Source organism: Branchiostoma belcheri, unplaced genomic scaffold (genome assembly GCF_001625305.1).
Source record: "Branchiostoma belcheri isolate BF01 breed outbred unplaced genomic scaffold, Haploidv18h27 scaffold30, whole genome shotgun sequence".
Taxonomy (NCBI): domain Eukaryota; kingdom Metazoa; phylum Chordata; class Leptocardii; order Amphioxiformes; family Branchiostomatidae; genus Branchiostoma; species Branchiostoma belcheri.
The window spans coordinates 316,004-331,641 of NW_017803910.1; the positions used below are offsets into that span (position 1 = coordinate 316,004).

Below are 15,638 nucleotides of genomic sequence, written 5' to 3' on the forward strand. Positions count from 1 at the left end.
AGACTTTTTCGCCATGTTGGGTGTCCGCACAAGGTCAATCACAGTGTATGTCCTCTCGTCTTTTGACTAAAAACAAGAATTGCAAAGAGAAAATAGTTTGTAACGACCAAAAGATCTTATTATCAGAATCAGCAATACTCCACAATGACCCGGCACTATGTCAAGTTTGGATCTGTAACGTTAGATGTTATATTAATTATAATACACTGTTGTTAAGTCACATTAAATGAACACTTTTTAAAGATTTTTTGTTAGTGAGAGTATTTCGAACAAAGGAGTATTGGATGACCTACATCCAGCATCCTCCTTGTTCTTCTATCGTTTCTGTGTTTTTCATCTAATCATTAGTACAGATGAAAAAGGTAGGTACATGTACTACCGCACACATTTTTACATCTTTACCTTTTCCATATCTGATTTATTGTGTTTGAAAACCTCATCTGGCAGTGTGACCCCATTGACCTTGGCTGCCTTTCGTATTATGGCGACCACTTCCTCGTCACGACCTTTGGACAGCAGCCATCTTGGAGACTCAATAACCAACCTGTAAATAAATAAACAGAGTGGATCAATATATGACTTAAAACAGCGATATGATTTAAGTTTGCTGTTACATTATAATGGCAAAGCCTTGGCGGAAGTTCATAATGATCATAAGGTGTCACAAAATAAACTAATATCGCTCACGGATAAGCGAAGAGGAAGACTGCGTTTGGCACACTGATGACAAGTTGGAAAGTCCTCCAGTCCCTGATGAAGTACGCTATGAGTGTCAGGAACAAGTAACCAATAGCGAAGACGATCTCAATGATAGTTCCAGCCCATGTTCTCATGCTGGGAGCCACTAGTTCTGTTCCTAGAATATTTAACAAATATTGCCATTGTCATTTATATCACATCTTGATCATGCATAGATTCCTAATTTGGTCAATCAATTGTGAAAAAAAGTTGTACTTAGAATGAGCCCCAACAATTTCTGACCGGTAATAACAAGCAAATTAACACACGCCAAGTACAAGGGTTCCACTGAGAATCATAAAAAATTCATGAAATTTATTGAATATTGATAATGTACCTATCACAAAACATGGCAGGAACACAGCAGAAGTAGAGGCGCCGACAAAAGCTCGGAAGACGACGAACAGCGTATAGTTGGGAGAGAACGCAACAGCTACTCCGAAAACGAGCTGGATCAAGATGCCCAGGAATAAGATTTTCTTTCTCCCCATGCTGAAAAAAAGTGCGGGGATCGAATTAGAAATAAAACTGATAGTTGTACATTTGATAAAGAGAACATCTGCTTTAAAATTATTTTGGTGTACTTTGCAATTAGCAATGGAAACAAAATTGTGTTGTAGTTGAAACCATACACTTGGGATTGGTACGGCCATGGACCTTATTTAGTAAAGCCTCTGAGTCATAACTGGTATGCTCTTATGCCGGTACTATATTTAGAGTACAGGAATCATGCTGCCAATACGATATCCAATGCAACATAATGTCTATGGTAAAGCGAAATATGCAAAATTATAGATTATAAATCGTACATATCTGAGAGTTGTCCGAAGACAACAGCTCCAAGTAGCACCCCCACCATGTACATGGACTGGGCGAACTGGTTCAACTCACTGCTGCCACACACCAGGTCAAACTAAACAATAAGAATTGACAAAAGGATACCCATATAAGACGATAGTAAAGCACTACCATTGTAGATAGTCACATGGTTACGGAAGATAAGCAGCAATTGACCCATACAAATCTCTATTTATGACTGATCATCAGCAAAAAGTCAACACCGTTAAGACATTCCTAACGTCATCAGTGATAAGGAGTTCGAACATGTTTCTTCAACTCTCATCACGTGTCGTTTTCAAGCCATTGTAATGACCATCTCATGCAGATACCCCTGTTAGTTTGTCGTACCTCAGTGAAAATGCTGCTGTGATACTGGCTCGTGTCGTACCAGTAACCATGGTTACATGATGACGTGTTTGCGCCATTAAAGTAGCCGAGAGCTGTTTCGTTGATGGCATCAAAGGGACATTCTGCTGTCTCCAGGCTGGCGTTACTGACGCTGTACCTAAAAGAACAAAAGAGCACACAATTTTTCAGGGTGCATAACTCCTAAACATTCACCGTCTTTATTCCAAGGGGAAGCCAAAGCAGGTTTATACACCCGGCTCAGTGGTCAGCTAGCTAACCAAGAGAAATAACGAAGAACTTTGTCTTTATTGTGATGGCTTGTACCGTCAAAGATCAATGCAACTATCCAGGTTGTGTGCTTTGTGTATGTACACGCATTTGGTAAACAATGCAACTAAATACTATGATCCACAACTTGTGACTAAGTATATTGCTAAGAATACGTACCTCTGACAGCCAGATAGTTTCCATTTTTTGGTCTCTTTCTCTTGTTCCCATGGTATGGAATAGTTCAGCGCACAGCTGTAGTTCTCTGTCCCCGGCCCGGCATGACGTATCTCAGGGACGTTACAATGGAACGCCACCTTGGCGTCCAAAAACGTCATAGCAAGCATGTGCCAAGCTACTGGCAGCGTCAGAACGCATGTTAAACTGTAGATGAGTTTTTGGTACTTCCCAAAAGCCCCGAGATACTCAAGAGCGCCGTCAAAGTCGACCATTTTGGAGCTACATGTACGTAGGAAAGTCGTTGAAAAGGGGCTGTGTAAAGTGGTCAGGCACGCTGACCTTTGGAGCGTAAACTTTGCACTGATTTGGTAATACCCTGATGATAAACGATGTGTACCGTATCCAACAACGCCATAGCAAGCATGTGCCAAGCTACCGGCAACATCAGAACACGTGTAGATGAGTTTTTGCTAATATAGATAACTAAATGTGTGTATACTGGTTGAAACTCTAGTAAATAAACACCTAATGCAACAAATCACTCCGATATTGTCCCAGCACCAGAGCGGATTCAGGACCAAGGACAACACCACGCTTCAACTGGCCCGCCTGGTAGATGAATGGACCAGGGCAATGGACAGAGGGGAAGTCGTGGGGTGTGTTTTCCTCGACCTGAGGAAAGCATTTGACAAGGTCTGGCACAAAGGTCTCCTTGCCAAACTATGTGCCCACGGAATACGCGGACCTATCCTCCAATGGTTCCACAGTTATCTGTCCGAAAGGCGACAACGTGTGGTCATACAGGGCGGAACATCTGAATGGAAATCGCCCCTTGCCGGCGTCCCCCAAGGGTCCGTTCTTGGGCCCACCCTGTTCATCCTGTATATCAACGACATAACATCCTGTTGTACTCAGTGTTCTCCAAACTTGTTCGCTGATGATACTTCACTGTCCACCAGTAACAGATCGATCCAACGTGTAGTCACCTCACTTAACAGAGACCTGTGCTCTGTATCAAACTGGCTCACACAGTGGAAACTCGAAGCAAACAGGGATAAGTGCAAGGTGATGTACATCACAACTCGCAACATCCCAAGGCCCCTTGTACCAGTCACTCTGGGTGGAACTACCCTGGAAGTTGTTGCTAGTTACAAACATCTAGGTGTCACCTTAACGAACACACTCTCCTGGTCCAAGCACATCGATACAATTTCCACCAAGTCAAGACGATCTGCTGGCCTACTATGTGCACTAAGAAAGAAGGTGCCAAGTGACATCCTACTCAGGCTATATAAGACCATTACACGACCTGGCCTTGAGTATGCCAACATCGTCTGGGCGGGACTCACCAAGAGCGACGAACGGAAACTGGAGTCTGTACAATACCAAACTGTCAGACTGATCAGTGGACAACATGGACTTCCTTATCCCTCCTACCAAACCTTGTACACCCAACTGTCCCTTCCATCACTTCAGTTCAGACGGAGATTCCACACAGTCACCACCCTGTACAAGCTCCTTAACGGCCACTGTCCGCCACACCTCCAAACCCTGTTACCCAGAACCCGTGCATCTGCTACTGAGTCCCGCTATCCCCTCAGGAACAGCAACCACCTGACTGTTGAACTTGCCAAAACCACCAGAGGCCAGAGAACATTCTTTCACCGAGCAACGTCACTTTGGAACACTCTCTCCACTGACGCTCGCACTGCCACCACTATTGCCTCCTTTAAAAGGAAGCTATGGGACTCTCTAGGCGACCCCTATAAGCCTTAGGTGTATGACCCTGACCTCTCCACGTTAATGTAAATAATTGTATTGTTGTATCGTGCGTGTAAATGTTTGTCCTGTCAACAGGGCAAGCCCTTAATAATAGCCTCCTGGCTAGTTGGGCTGCCCTGGCTGTACAAACTGTCTTTTTAAACAGCCGAACGAATAAACAAATAAACAAACAAATACTGGTTTTCAAATGATAGAACTTATATCATAGTACTTAAAGTATATTGGGTATAGGGGCGTTTGTAAAAGCCCTATTGTATTGGGAAGTGTTGTTACTTGCCGTTCATGTAAATGAGAGGTTTAGCGATCAATGCTTCAGACATGTGACTCAGTGAAACTACATGGAATTAATTAATGCTGCCATTTAACATGATTGATATCCTTTTTTCATCATTAGGGCGATCCTTTATGCAATATGGATGCTTTATAACCATCCGTTTTTAAAGTTTACTGCAGGCTTTTGATGATTATGTTTTGAAATTCGAGTAGCCTTTGCGATGAGGAACTTTAACATTGAAGTAACCAAAGCAACATGAAACATTTGCAAATTGACATCAAAGCAAACGAGAAACGGACCACCGCAAAAAGAAACAATAAAATCCTTCTATAAGTAACCATGATGAAATAGCTAATAATGATAATGATACTTCATTTCATTTATAAAGGTTTACAGGTCTAAACGCAAGTCTTTCTTAACCGAGAATAATGTTCCCTGGACTTTTAAAGGCCAGTTTATAGAGAAAAAGGTTAATGAATAATGTTGTCTCTGAACGACGAACTCCTGTTTACAGTGAAGTCTCCATGGTCTCTGATGACTCGTGGTTTGAAACAGAACATGGTTCTGGACTTTCAAGTGTACCATAGGAGTATGGTTGATTTACATCGCTGCCGTTTGCTTTGAAGCTCATAGAACGTGTTTGCTTTTTCCTGGGCGAACAAAGAGTTCAGTGTTATCAAAATATCAAACTGTTTGATGAATAGTTACTTTTGTGTGCATTTTTAATAGAATGAATCATTAATATTATGTCGTAATAAGCATTTATCAAGTTTCGAAAAATGGAGACAATCCTTTCAAGTGGCAAGCCACTGCTAAGATACAACAATTTTATTCAAGCGGCACTGTGTCTACACAAAGTAGGTGTACTCACTTTCCGAAGTTTTCCCCATCCTCCAGGGTGACCGGAAGCTCTGCTCCGAGGGTCTCTGGTAGAAGCAGCGCTGCCAGGGCGGCCAGAAAGGACAGCGCTCCGAAGATGATATAGGGTAGAGGACCCCACACCCTCTTGGACAATTCCATGTACGGTGAGATGATGCCACCTATACGAGAAAACATGGCCGCGACTCCTACACCCAAATTCCTATTGAACGAAACAAAAACTAATCATGGCATCAAAACAGCCTTGTCCCTGAATGTGAATGACAGCTGAAAGAGCGGCGAAAACGATTATGATTAATAGTTGTTGTTAAGCTGGGTACACACACACACACACACACACACACACACACACACACACACACACACACACATATATATATATATATATATATATATATATATATATATATATATATATATATATATATATATATATATGACAAATATATTGTTGCAGCCTGTACCTGACCGTAGTTGGGTACAGCTCCGCCGTCCATATGTAGATGGTGTTGAAGCAAGCAGTGACGCCGAACTTACCAATCATGGCCAGGGTGATGGACAGTGGGTTCAGATCTGAAACAATATGCAGAGAATATTATTAACCACTTAAGCCGTGTCTGAAAATATATATTCTGAGAATCCTGGCATGGCAATGTGCTCTTTAGAGTTTTAATTACAATCAATCCAAGCAAGTTGTACTTACGTTCCGGTAGGTAGGGCACCGTGAGGAATGGACATATTATACAGCCCACAGCTCCAATGATCATGTAACTGGCATGTGTCTTTGGTCTGTAACAATAGGTTGATAATGAATCAACAATCCACCATATGCCAGATTCATTTTTTTAGATGAAGAAAAACAACATTAACAATATCATAGAAAGTTTAAGGAATAAGATTAAACTGACCAACAAGCCAAATATTCACAATTTTTGTTGACTTATATAAACCCAATCGAATAGCACAAGATCTATGACCCCCAATCATTTTCATTGACATTCCAAGATCCAATACAATTTATCTTTTGTTTAAAGTTTGAATAGTATTACGTCCTTACCTTCCAATGGTATCTACTATATAGACAGACGAGATGTGCGCTGGTATTTCCACCGCACCGCTGATGAAGAAGTTAAGGTAGTCGTCTCCTCCCAGGTTGGAGGTGTTGAGGGACAGACCGTAGTACACTAATGCAATCACCAGCCTAAAAACCACCAGATGCATCAAAATACATCTGGCGTTTAGTACCACAACAAGTACTCCACAACAGCTAAATCTCTTAAAGCTTCTGCACTAATGTACTGAACAATGAAACTGTCTGTACCATATGCACATTTACAATGTGTTTGCTTTGTACCCAGACAAGGATGCAATGTACTATACAATTCAACATGCAGATGTGCAATGGTCTATTCCGAGAATAACTTTTTAGGATATGACATTTAGCATATAATACATTGCACTGCAATCAAGATTACGCATCTAACCTGATTTGCTGCTGGCATGTTACAGGCTCCTTCATCATATGAAATGTTCAGGTTACGTCAAAGTCAATTCATTTTGACTCACCAATTCAAAGAAATTAGCAGAGATTTTTTCGCCATGTTGGGGGTCCTCACAAGATCGATCACGGTATATGTTCTCTTGTCCTTTGGCTGAAAGCAAGACTAGGAAAGAGAAAATACCGACAAGGATAGTTTTCATTATCGTTGCAAAGCAATATTCTACAATGTCTATTTTACACATTAGTCACTATATCAAGTTTGAATACGTAACGTTATAACAAGCGTGTTTTCAATGAAATTGGATTATCCAAAACTTTTGTTGGAGTATTTCTTATCCTACTACAAAATGTTTTATATCTTTACCTTTTGAATATCGATATTCTTTGTTGTGAAAACCTCATCAGGCAGTGTGACCCCATTGACCTTGGCTGCCTTTTGTATAATGGCGGCCACTTCCTCGTCACGACCTTTGGACAGCAGCCATCTTGGAGACTCAATGATCAATCTACAAATGCAGTGTGGTATACTGGTAATTTATTGTCATAATACAGTAGTGTCCTTTAATTTTGCTTGTCGAGATTTACAAATATCTAGGGTCAAGGAACATATATTTTCAAAGAATATATATTTTCATTTTTTTTAATTGCTCGTAAATAAAGATGTGTTGAAATTTCTTATAGTCTTGGAACCTTCTACTCACGGATAAGCGAGGAGGAAGACTGCATTTGGAACACTGATGACAAGTTGTAAAGTCCTCCAGTCCCTGATGAAGTACGCTATGAGTGCCAGCAGCATGTAGCCAATGGCGAAGAAGATCTCGATTAGAGTCCCTGCCCATGTTCTCATGCTGGGAGCCACCAGTTCTGTTCCTGGATTATAAACTTTAAGATGGAATTGTGTTTTGCTCCTGGATATGTGTAGTACTAGTAGGTATTATTATTACCTCCATGAAAAATTGAGGTATTAATATTGTTTTTGGTTTGTTTATGTGTGTGTGTCATTTGTGTCACATCTTGATCGTGTGCATCTTAGGCTGAACCTCTAACTTAGATGCTGCACATTATCAAGATGTGAGTGACAGTTCATCTTCTATCACCTGTTTGGAATCGGATTCCAAACAGGTGATAGTAGATGAAGTGTCACTCTCCAAGTAAATAAGTTCGACTGAGACGCCTCACAAGTGTTATAGAAATTTTTCCAATATTTCACCTATCACAAAGGATGGCAGAAGCACAGCAGCAATAGAGGCGCCGACAAATGCTCGGAAGACGACGAACAGCGTATAGGTTGGAGAGAACGCAACAGCTACTCCGAAAATAAGCTGGGTCAAGATGCCCAGGAATAAGGTTTTCTTCCTTCCCACGCTGAAACGATACCAAGATTAAAATTTAAAAAATGATGATAGTTGTACATTTGATTAAAAAACAACAGATTCCTTGAGATTGTATGTACCTTACTTTTCAATTGGAAATCGTGCCATCGTCCTCCACTGTACAGAATGTAACAACATTGTGTTGGAATTGAAATCATTCACTAGGCTTTGGTGTGGCATACATATGAAACAATGATTGGTAAAACCTCACAATCATTACTATGCCAGAAGGTAACATATAGCCATCAAGCTGCCAATGGAATATTCAATGCCACATGGTACCTGAGGTAAGGTGCGGTACTTGCATTAGTATGTGTATATATGTATTCTAGAAAACATATCATACATATCTGAAAGTTGTCCAGAGCCAACAGCTCCGATCAGCACCCCCACCATAAACATGGACTGGGCGAACTGGTTCAACTCACTGCTGTCACACACCAGGTCAAACTGGACAAAATTAATTAAAAAAACAACATTAATCGTTAGAAAGCTGTGTGATTATCATTGTCGTTCTTATCAAATATTTTATTTATTCCTCAAAAAGTGATCAAGATAAAAATGAGGATTTCCCCAAGATACACATTTCTTTTAAATTTTCAAAATTCATTTGCATAATAATGAACGGCCCATTCTGGCTTCTAGGTAACAAACAAACCATCATCAATATATCCCTAGTGTCATTTGCCATACAGGTACTGTTGACATAAATACACCAACAATGAAGGATTCAGAGATGGTTCTGAAATGATACCATAGCTTGTTCCATCAAGTTGTTAATTCAGTTGCAAATATTTACTCTCATACCTCAGTGAAGATGCTGCTGTTATACTGGCTCGTGTCGTACCAGTAACCATGGTTACATGATGACGTGTTCGTGCCATTAAAGTAGCCGAGCGCTGTTTCGTTGATGGCATCAAAAGGGCATTTAACTGTCGACAGGCTGGAATTATCAACGCTATACCTATGAAAAATGTACGAGAACAGATGCATGAATATTATCATGATAGCAATTTGATAGGGTATATATAGGGCCAAACCAGTAATTAGTAAAAAATGTTTATAAATAAATGTATATGTAACTCATTCAATGGTTCACTAAATAACCAAAGGAAATGTACATTCATCAACCTTGAGGCTGCAGTTACACAAAACTTAGATCCATGACATTGATTTAATTGATTAAATGGTGGACCCGGTTTCGGGGCCGGACCAGACTATGTAATAATCTGACGACGGACCCTCTATTGTAAGCTCTTTTTTTCTGATTAATAAAAGGGTATATTGCTAACAATACGTACCTCTGACAGCCAGATAGTTTCCATTTTTTTGGTTCTCTGTCTTGTTCCCATGGTATGGAGTAGTTCAGCGCACAGCTGTAGTTCTCTGTCCCAGGCTCGGCGTGACGTATCTCAGGGACGTTACAATGGAACGCCACCCTGGCGTCCAAGAACGTCATAGCAAGCATATGCATTGATACCGGTAACGTCAGAACACATGTTAGACAGTAGATGAGTTTTTGGTACTTTCCAAAAGCCCCCAGATACTCAAGAGCGCCGTCAAAGTCAACCATTTTGGAAGACTTGTAGAAAAGTGGCTGTAGAGAAGCCGTGTACAGTTCCAGACACGCTTATCTTTAGAGCATGAACATTTTGTACTTTGAAATGATCGCATGATAATCAGCTGACGACGAAACCGATTTCATAAGCACAGTTTTCTATAGATGATTAACCATTAATCACTTGTATTGTGCTTGCAGTACTAGGTAAGGGCTTCTGTAAAAGCCTCTGCCAATTGCGTCACGTGACACAATGAAGCTTCTGAATTAAGGAAGAATCAATGTTTACATAAGAAAGTGACATGACACTTTATAGTGTAAGTATACTGCATTATGTCTAAAAGAATAAATCTAATCATGGACATCGACATTTTACATTTAACTCCTTGTCGCTAATACTTTTGACTAAGGATAAAACTTGTACTGGTCATCTATTTTAAGCAAGCATTTCTCTTGCAAATATCCCAACTTTAAATAGATGTTGAATTTACCACAGGTATGTACTCGCTCGATGTGGTGTAAATATATGATTATCAATAAACTTTTAAATATAATAGTCGACTCTCAGGGGTTTGCATACATTTGATTTTTCAACATTTGAAATATACATTTGCGGCTACATCAGTAATTCATTTACAGTGTCAGTACATGATAAGGAGGGTAACAAAAGCTGATAATTCCATGACTTTTTACAGAAAACAGATTTAGCGAAAGTTACATTTTATTGACAAACGCGCTTTAACACGAGGGTTATGTTACGTTATTTTAATCATAAAAGTTACAACGTTCAAACCTAAGTGCTGCAAGGGTAACAACAAATCTTACGAGGCCTAATGTTCTGTTAAATGGCCAGTACATGGAGAAAGAGAACAACGTTGTCTCTGACTGACGACCCTCTGTTCACAGGGAAGTCACCTCCATGTTCTCTGAGACAGAACCATTTTCTGCACTTCCAGGTGAATCATGGGAGTACGCCTGATTCACTTCGCCGTTTACTTCGTAGCTCTCGGATCGTTTTGGATTTCTCCTAGAATAGTAGATATATACAACGTTATCAAAACCTTATAAAAGCTCTAGTTCGCCGGCAATGATACAGAAAATTGTGTTTTCTGAAGATGTTCCTTAAATAACAAAGTTTCGTTGTTGTTGATGTACTCACTTTCCGAAGTTTTCCCCATCCTCCAGGGTGACCGGAAGCTCTGCTCCGAGCGTCTCCGGTAGAAGCAGCGCTGCCAGGGCGGCCAGAAAGGACAGCGCTCCGAAGATGATATAGGGCAGAGGACCCCACACGCTCTTGGAAAATTCCATATACGGTGAGATGATCCCACCTACACGGGCAAACATGGTCGAAGCTCCCACGCCAACATTCCTGTGGAATAAAACATGCCAAAAACAACAGTTGAAAACCTAAACTAGCTTAAAACAGTGTAAACGATTAAGATCAATAATTGGAGCTAAGCTAGCTGCTTACATATGTGTGGTATGACAAATACATGTATATTATTGCAGCATGTACCTGACCATAGTTGGATACAGCTCCGCCGTCCATATGAAGATAGTGTTGAAGCAAGCAGTGACGCCGAACTTACCAATCATGGCCAGGGTAATGGACAATGGGTTCAGGTCTGAAACAACATGAGGAGGATTACTGCTTCAGGGATATATAAAAGTAAAGCCCTGGCATATCAATATGCAATCAATGTGTTCTATCATATTTTAATTGGAATCTAGACATTAAATGAGGTTGTACTTACGTTCGGGTAGGTATGGCGCTGTGAGGAATGGACATATTATACAGCCCACAGCCCCGATGATCATGTAACCGGCATGTGTCTTTGGTCTGTAACAATACGTTAATCGACATTCCGCCATACCAGAACCATGATGACCATATAAGAGAAAATCAAGGCATAGAATTAAGCTGTCCAAGAAGCCAAATATTCACAATTCTCATGTTTGTTGACTTATGATATAGACTGTATCTAAAAGCACCAGCTCTATGACCCCAATCATTTTTCTTTGACATTCGTTCCAAGATCCAATACACATGATCTTTCCTTACCTTCCAAACGTATCTACTATATAGACAGACGAGATGTACGCTGGTATTTCCACCGCACCGCTGATGAAGAAGTTGAGGTAGTCGTCTCCTCCAAGGTTGGAGGTGTTGAGGGACAGGCCGTAGTACACTAATGAAATCACCAACCTGAAAATCACGAGATACGTTAACATACAGCTGGCGTTTACTATTGCAACCAGTAATCTACAATTAAAATATTTTCAAGCGTCTGCCCTAATGTATACTGAACACTTCAACTGTCAATCTGTCATGCACATGTACAATACAAATAAATATATGTTTGCTTTGTAACAAGGCAAGGAAGACAAGGCAAGGATGTACTTTACAATTATGATAAAACATGCAGATGTGCAAAGGTGCACAAGGAGAGGGACGATCCTCCAGAGAATAAATTTTAGGGTACGAAATTTAGTATATACTACTTTACATTGCAATCAAGACTATGCAGGCCATCTAATCTAATTCATTGCTGGCATGTTACATCAAAAATAAAGGCTCTTTCGTCATGAAATGTTCAGCTTACGTCAAACGACTCAAAATCAAGTCATTTTGACTCACCAATTAAAAGAAATTAGCAGAGACTTTTTCGCCATGTTGGGTGTACGCACAAGGTCGATCACGGTATATGTTCTGTCACCCTTCGGCTAATGACAAGAATAGGATAGAAAGAAAACGACTGAAACATTTCTCATTATCGTTGCAGAGCAATGATCCATAATGTCTTTTACACACCCGTGACTGGATCAAGTACATGTAACGTTATATGTTATATCAAGAGTGTTTTGCATCAAATTAGGTTAATATTCAAATCTTCTGTGTTGGTCAGAGTATTTCCAAAAACAGTATGATTTGGGTGAACTGCATGCAACACTACCATTGCCTTTTATTTCGCTTGTATGTTGTCTATTTTGTTATTTAATAAAAGGAAAATATAGCTACTATTGCACAATAATTTCATATCTTTACCTTCTGAATATCGGTGTCCTTGGTTGTGAAAACCTCATCAGGCAGTGTGACCCCATTGACCTTGGCTGCCTTTTGTATAATGGCGGCCACTTCCTCGTCACGACCTTTGGACAGCAGCCATCTTGGAGACTCAATGATCAATCTACAAAATAATGCAGCGTGTGTACCGGTAATTCATTGTTCTTGACATTACTGACACAGAATAGAATATTGTGCATTTTACATGTACATAAGTCAGGAGAGGTAGGAACCATCTAAGTTGAAGAAAGAGATCAAATTAAAGAATAAATTGTTTCAAAACCTTGCTTGTAAATAAGATACTTGAAACTTTACAATAGTCTTAGAATAGAATTCATTCCACTCACGGATAGGCGAAGAGGAAGACTGCGTTTGGTACACTGATGACAAGTTGTAAAGTCCTCCAGTCCCTGATGAAGTACGCTATGAGTGCCAGCAGCATAAACCCAATGGCAAAAAAGATCTCAATGAGAGTTCCTGTCCATGTTCTCATGCTGGGAGCCACCAGTTCTGTTCCTGGATATGTGCAGTAGGTAATGTTATTACCTCCAGGACAAATTGAGGTATTCTTTACGTGTGTCTGTGTGTGTGCCAAAGAATGAAACAAATTTCTATCGCATCTTGATCATGAGCGTCTTAGGCTGAACCTCTAATATTCAATACAGGAGATAGTGAATATACTGTCACTCTCGAAGTAAATAATTTCCACTGAAACACCTCACAAGTTTTATAGAAATTTGTTCAATAATTTACCTATCACAAAAGACGACAGGAGCACAGCAGAAGTGGAGGCGCCGACGATTGCTCGGAAGACGACGAACAGCGTATAGTTGGGAGAGAACGCAACAGCTACTCCGAAAACGAGCTGGATCAAGATGCCCAGGAATACGGTTTTCTTCCTTCCTATCCTAAGACGATACCAACATTGATATAAAAAGATGAATTGATATTATACAAGTTGTACATTTGATAAAAAAAAAACAATGTTTTATCTAGATTGTATTTAGCTTACTTTTTAATTAGAAATTGTGCCTGTCACAGAATGAAAGAAATTGTGTTGAAATTGATATTAACTTGGCATCGATGTGATATGGACCAATGTTTAGTAAAACCTTGCAATCATAGCTACACCAGTAGGTAACATACTGCAATCAAGCTGCCAATGAAATACTCAATGCTGGGGTAAAATGCGGTACTTGCATCAGCATAAGTATATGTATATATGTATTCTAGAAAACATAACGTACATATCTGAGAGTTGTCCTGAGCCAACAGCTCCGATCAGCACCCCTACCATAAACATGGACTGGGCGAACTGGTTCAACTCACTGCTGTCACAAACCAGGTCAAACTGGATAGAAATAATTAAAAAGGAACGTCTATCGTTAGAAAGTTGTGTGAATGAAAAGTAGCATGGTAATTGTTTTCAGCAATTTTGCAATACATATAGTTAGCTCTTTTCGTATATACTATTGTATTTTTGCTATGTATATGTATATATGGTATCATTAACAGTAATTATACTACTAGTTTGTAGGGGGTCCCACAGAAACACAAGGTATCTGGCCTCACCTGTAGTGTTTTCTTATCATAATTCTAATTGTGATTGTTATCAATTATTTTTCTTAATCCCCAAAAATGATCAAGATCAAAATAACAATCTCCCCAAGATTTGTTTTTCAAATGATCAAAATCCATGTGCATCGTAATGAATGAATCCTCCCCTGGCTTCTAGTTAACAAACAAAACATCATCAATATATTCCTAACATTATTAGCCATACAGGTACTGTTGGAAAATAAATACCCTTGAACAATGAAGAATTCAGATGTTTCCATGCATATGTTTTTGAAATGATACCATATCTTGTTTTTAGTTAGGTTTTAAGTTATTTTGGTTGCAGTTGCAGTTGCAGCTACTTGCTCGCATACCTCAGTGAAAATGCTGCTGTGATACTGGCTCGTGTCGTACCAGTAACCATGGTTACATGATGACGTGTTCACGCTATCGAAGTAGCCGAGAGCCGTTTCGTTGATGGCATCAAAGGGGCATTCCACTGTCACCAGGCTTGAATTTCCAACGATATACCTATGAGAAGTGCAAGAGAACAAATGTATCGACATTGTTATGATCACAATTTGGCAGAATACATGCAGGGCCGCCAAACCAGTCATCAGTTCAAAAAGAATGTATATAAATAAATGTATATGTACCTCATTCATTGGTTCACTAGCTACCTAACTAACTAAAAGAAATGTACATTCGTCTCTCTTCAAGTTGCAGTTACACACAGCTTAAATCCCTGACTTTATCTGAATCCATTCACTTGCTAACAACACGTACCTCTGACAGCCGGAAACTTGCCATTCTCTGGTTTCTTTGTCCTGTTCCCATGGTATGGAATAGTTCAGCGCACAGCTGTAGTTCTCTGTCCCAGGCTCGGCGTGACGTATCTCAGGGACGTTACAATGGAACGCCACCCTGGCGTCCAAAAACGCCATCGCAAGCATGTGCATAGATACCGGCAACGTCAGAACGCATGTTAGGCAGTAGATGAGTTTTTGGTACTTTCCAAAAGCCCCCAGATACACAAGAGCGCCGTCAAAGTCGACCATTTTGGAGTGGCGGTAGAGAAGCCGTGTTAAGTTTCTGACACGCTGACCTTTACAACGTGCACTTGCACGTGTACTCGTACTTTGTACTGATTGCATGATAATCTGCCGACGGACCCATAAAATATTTACAGTTTACTATAGATACCTGACCATGTGTATTGATACCCAAGCCTTGGCTTTGCTTAGGTAATGGCTTCTATAAGCCTCTGACGAAGCTTT

General features: G+C 40.1%; 3 protein-coding genes across 3 annotated transcripts in view; all 3 read right to left on the reverse strand.

Annotated features, from left to right (window-relative positions):
- Positions 1-2,858, reverse strand: part of LOC109474094 (organic cation transporter protein-like) — a 33,123-nt gene extending 30,265 nt beyond the window's left edge. Inside the window, exons 1-7 of the mRNA XM_019774306.1 lie at positions 2,374-2,858; positions 1,927-2,083; positions 1,548-1,651; positions 1,076-1,230; positions 688-856; positions 403-544; positions 1-66 (exon numbers count right to left, since the gene is read on the reverse strand). Of these exons, the coding sequence (XP_019629865.1) occupies positions 1-66; positions 403-544; positions 688-856; positions 1,076-1,230; positions 1,548-1,651; positions 1,927-2,083; positions 2,374-2,645 (1,065 nt within the window). The 5' untranslated portion in view covers positions 2,646-2,858. The remainder of the gene's footprint in view (positions 67-402; positions 545-687; positions 857-1,075; positions 1,231-1,547; positions 1,652-1,926; positions 2,084-2,373) is intronic.
- Positions 2,859-4,393: 1,535 nt separating this feature from the next.
- LOC109474230 (organic cation transporter protein-like) lies at positions 4,394-15,630 on the reverse strand. Its single transcript, XM_019774490.1, has 12 exons — positions 15,148-15,630; positions 14,736-14,892; positions 14,052-14,155; positions 13,558-13,712; positions 13,152-13,320; positions 12,787-12,928; positions 12,379-12,464; positions 11,803-11,946; positions 6,012-6,097; positions 5,773-5,881; positions 5,301-5,510; positions 4,394-5,079 (listed from the first exon to the last, which is right to left on the reverse strand). Exons 1-12 carry the CDS (start codon positions 15,513-15,515, stop codon positions 4,938-4,940), a joined length of 1,872 nt encoding a protein of 623 aa, XP_019630049.1. The 5' UTR covers positions 15,516-15,630; the 3' UTR covers positions 4,394-4,937.
- Positions 8,483-9,832, reverse strand: LOC109474262 (organic cation transporter-like protein). Its single transcript, XM_019774536.1, has 3 exons — positions 9,484-9,832; positions 8,990-9,146; positions 8,483-8,632 (listed from the first exon to the last, which is right to left on the reverse strand). Exons 1-3 carry the CDS (start codon positions 9,753-9,755, stop codon positions 8,489-8,491), a joined length of 573 nt encoding a protein of 190 aa, XP_019630095.1. The 5' UTR covers positions 9,756-9,832; the 3' UTR covers positions 8,483-8,488.
- Positions 15,631-15,638: the final 8 nt, after the last annotated feature.

Coding starts and splice junctions, on each gene's coding strand:
- LOC109474262 (XM_019774536.1), bottom strand. CDS start 9,755: ATGGTTGACTTTGACGGCGCTCTTGAGTATCTGGGGGCTTTTGGAAAG. Junction 9,147..9,483: donor AAACTATCTGGCTGTCAGAG/GTACGTATTGTT, acceptor CATTTTTCATAG/GTATAGCGTTGATAATTCCA. Junction 8,633..8,989: donor ACAGCAGCATCTTCACTGAG/GTATGAGAGTAA, acceptor AATTTTGTCCAG/TTTGACCTGGTGTGTGACAG.
- LOC109474230 (XM_019774490.1), bottom strand. CDS start 15,515: ATGCAATCAGTACAAAGTACGAGTACACGTGCAAGTGCACGTTGTAAA. Junction 14,893..15,147: donor CAAGTTTCCGGCTGTCAGAG/GTACGTGTTGTT, acceptor CACTTCTCATAG/GTATATCGTTGGAAATTCAA. Junction 6,098..11,802: donor ATAGTAGATACGTTTGGAAG/GTAAGGAAAGAT, acceptor CTATTGTTACAG/ACCAAAGACACATGCCAGTT.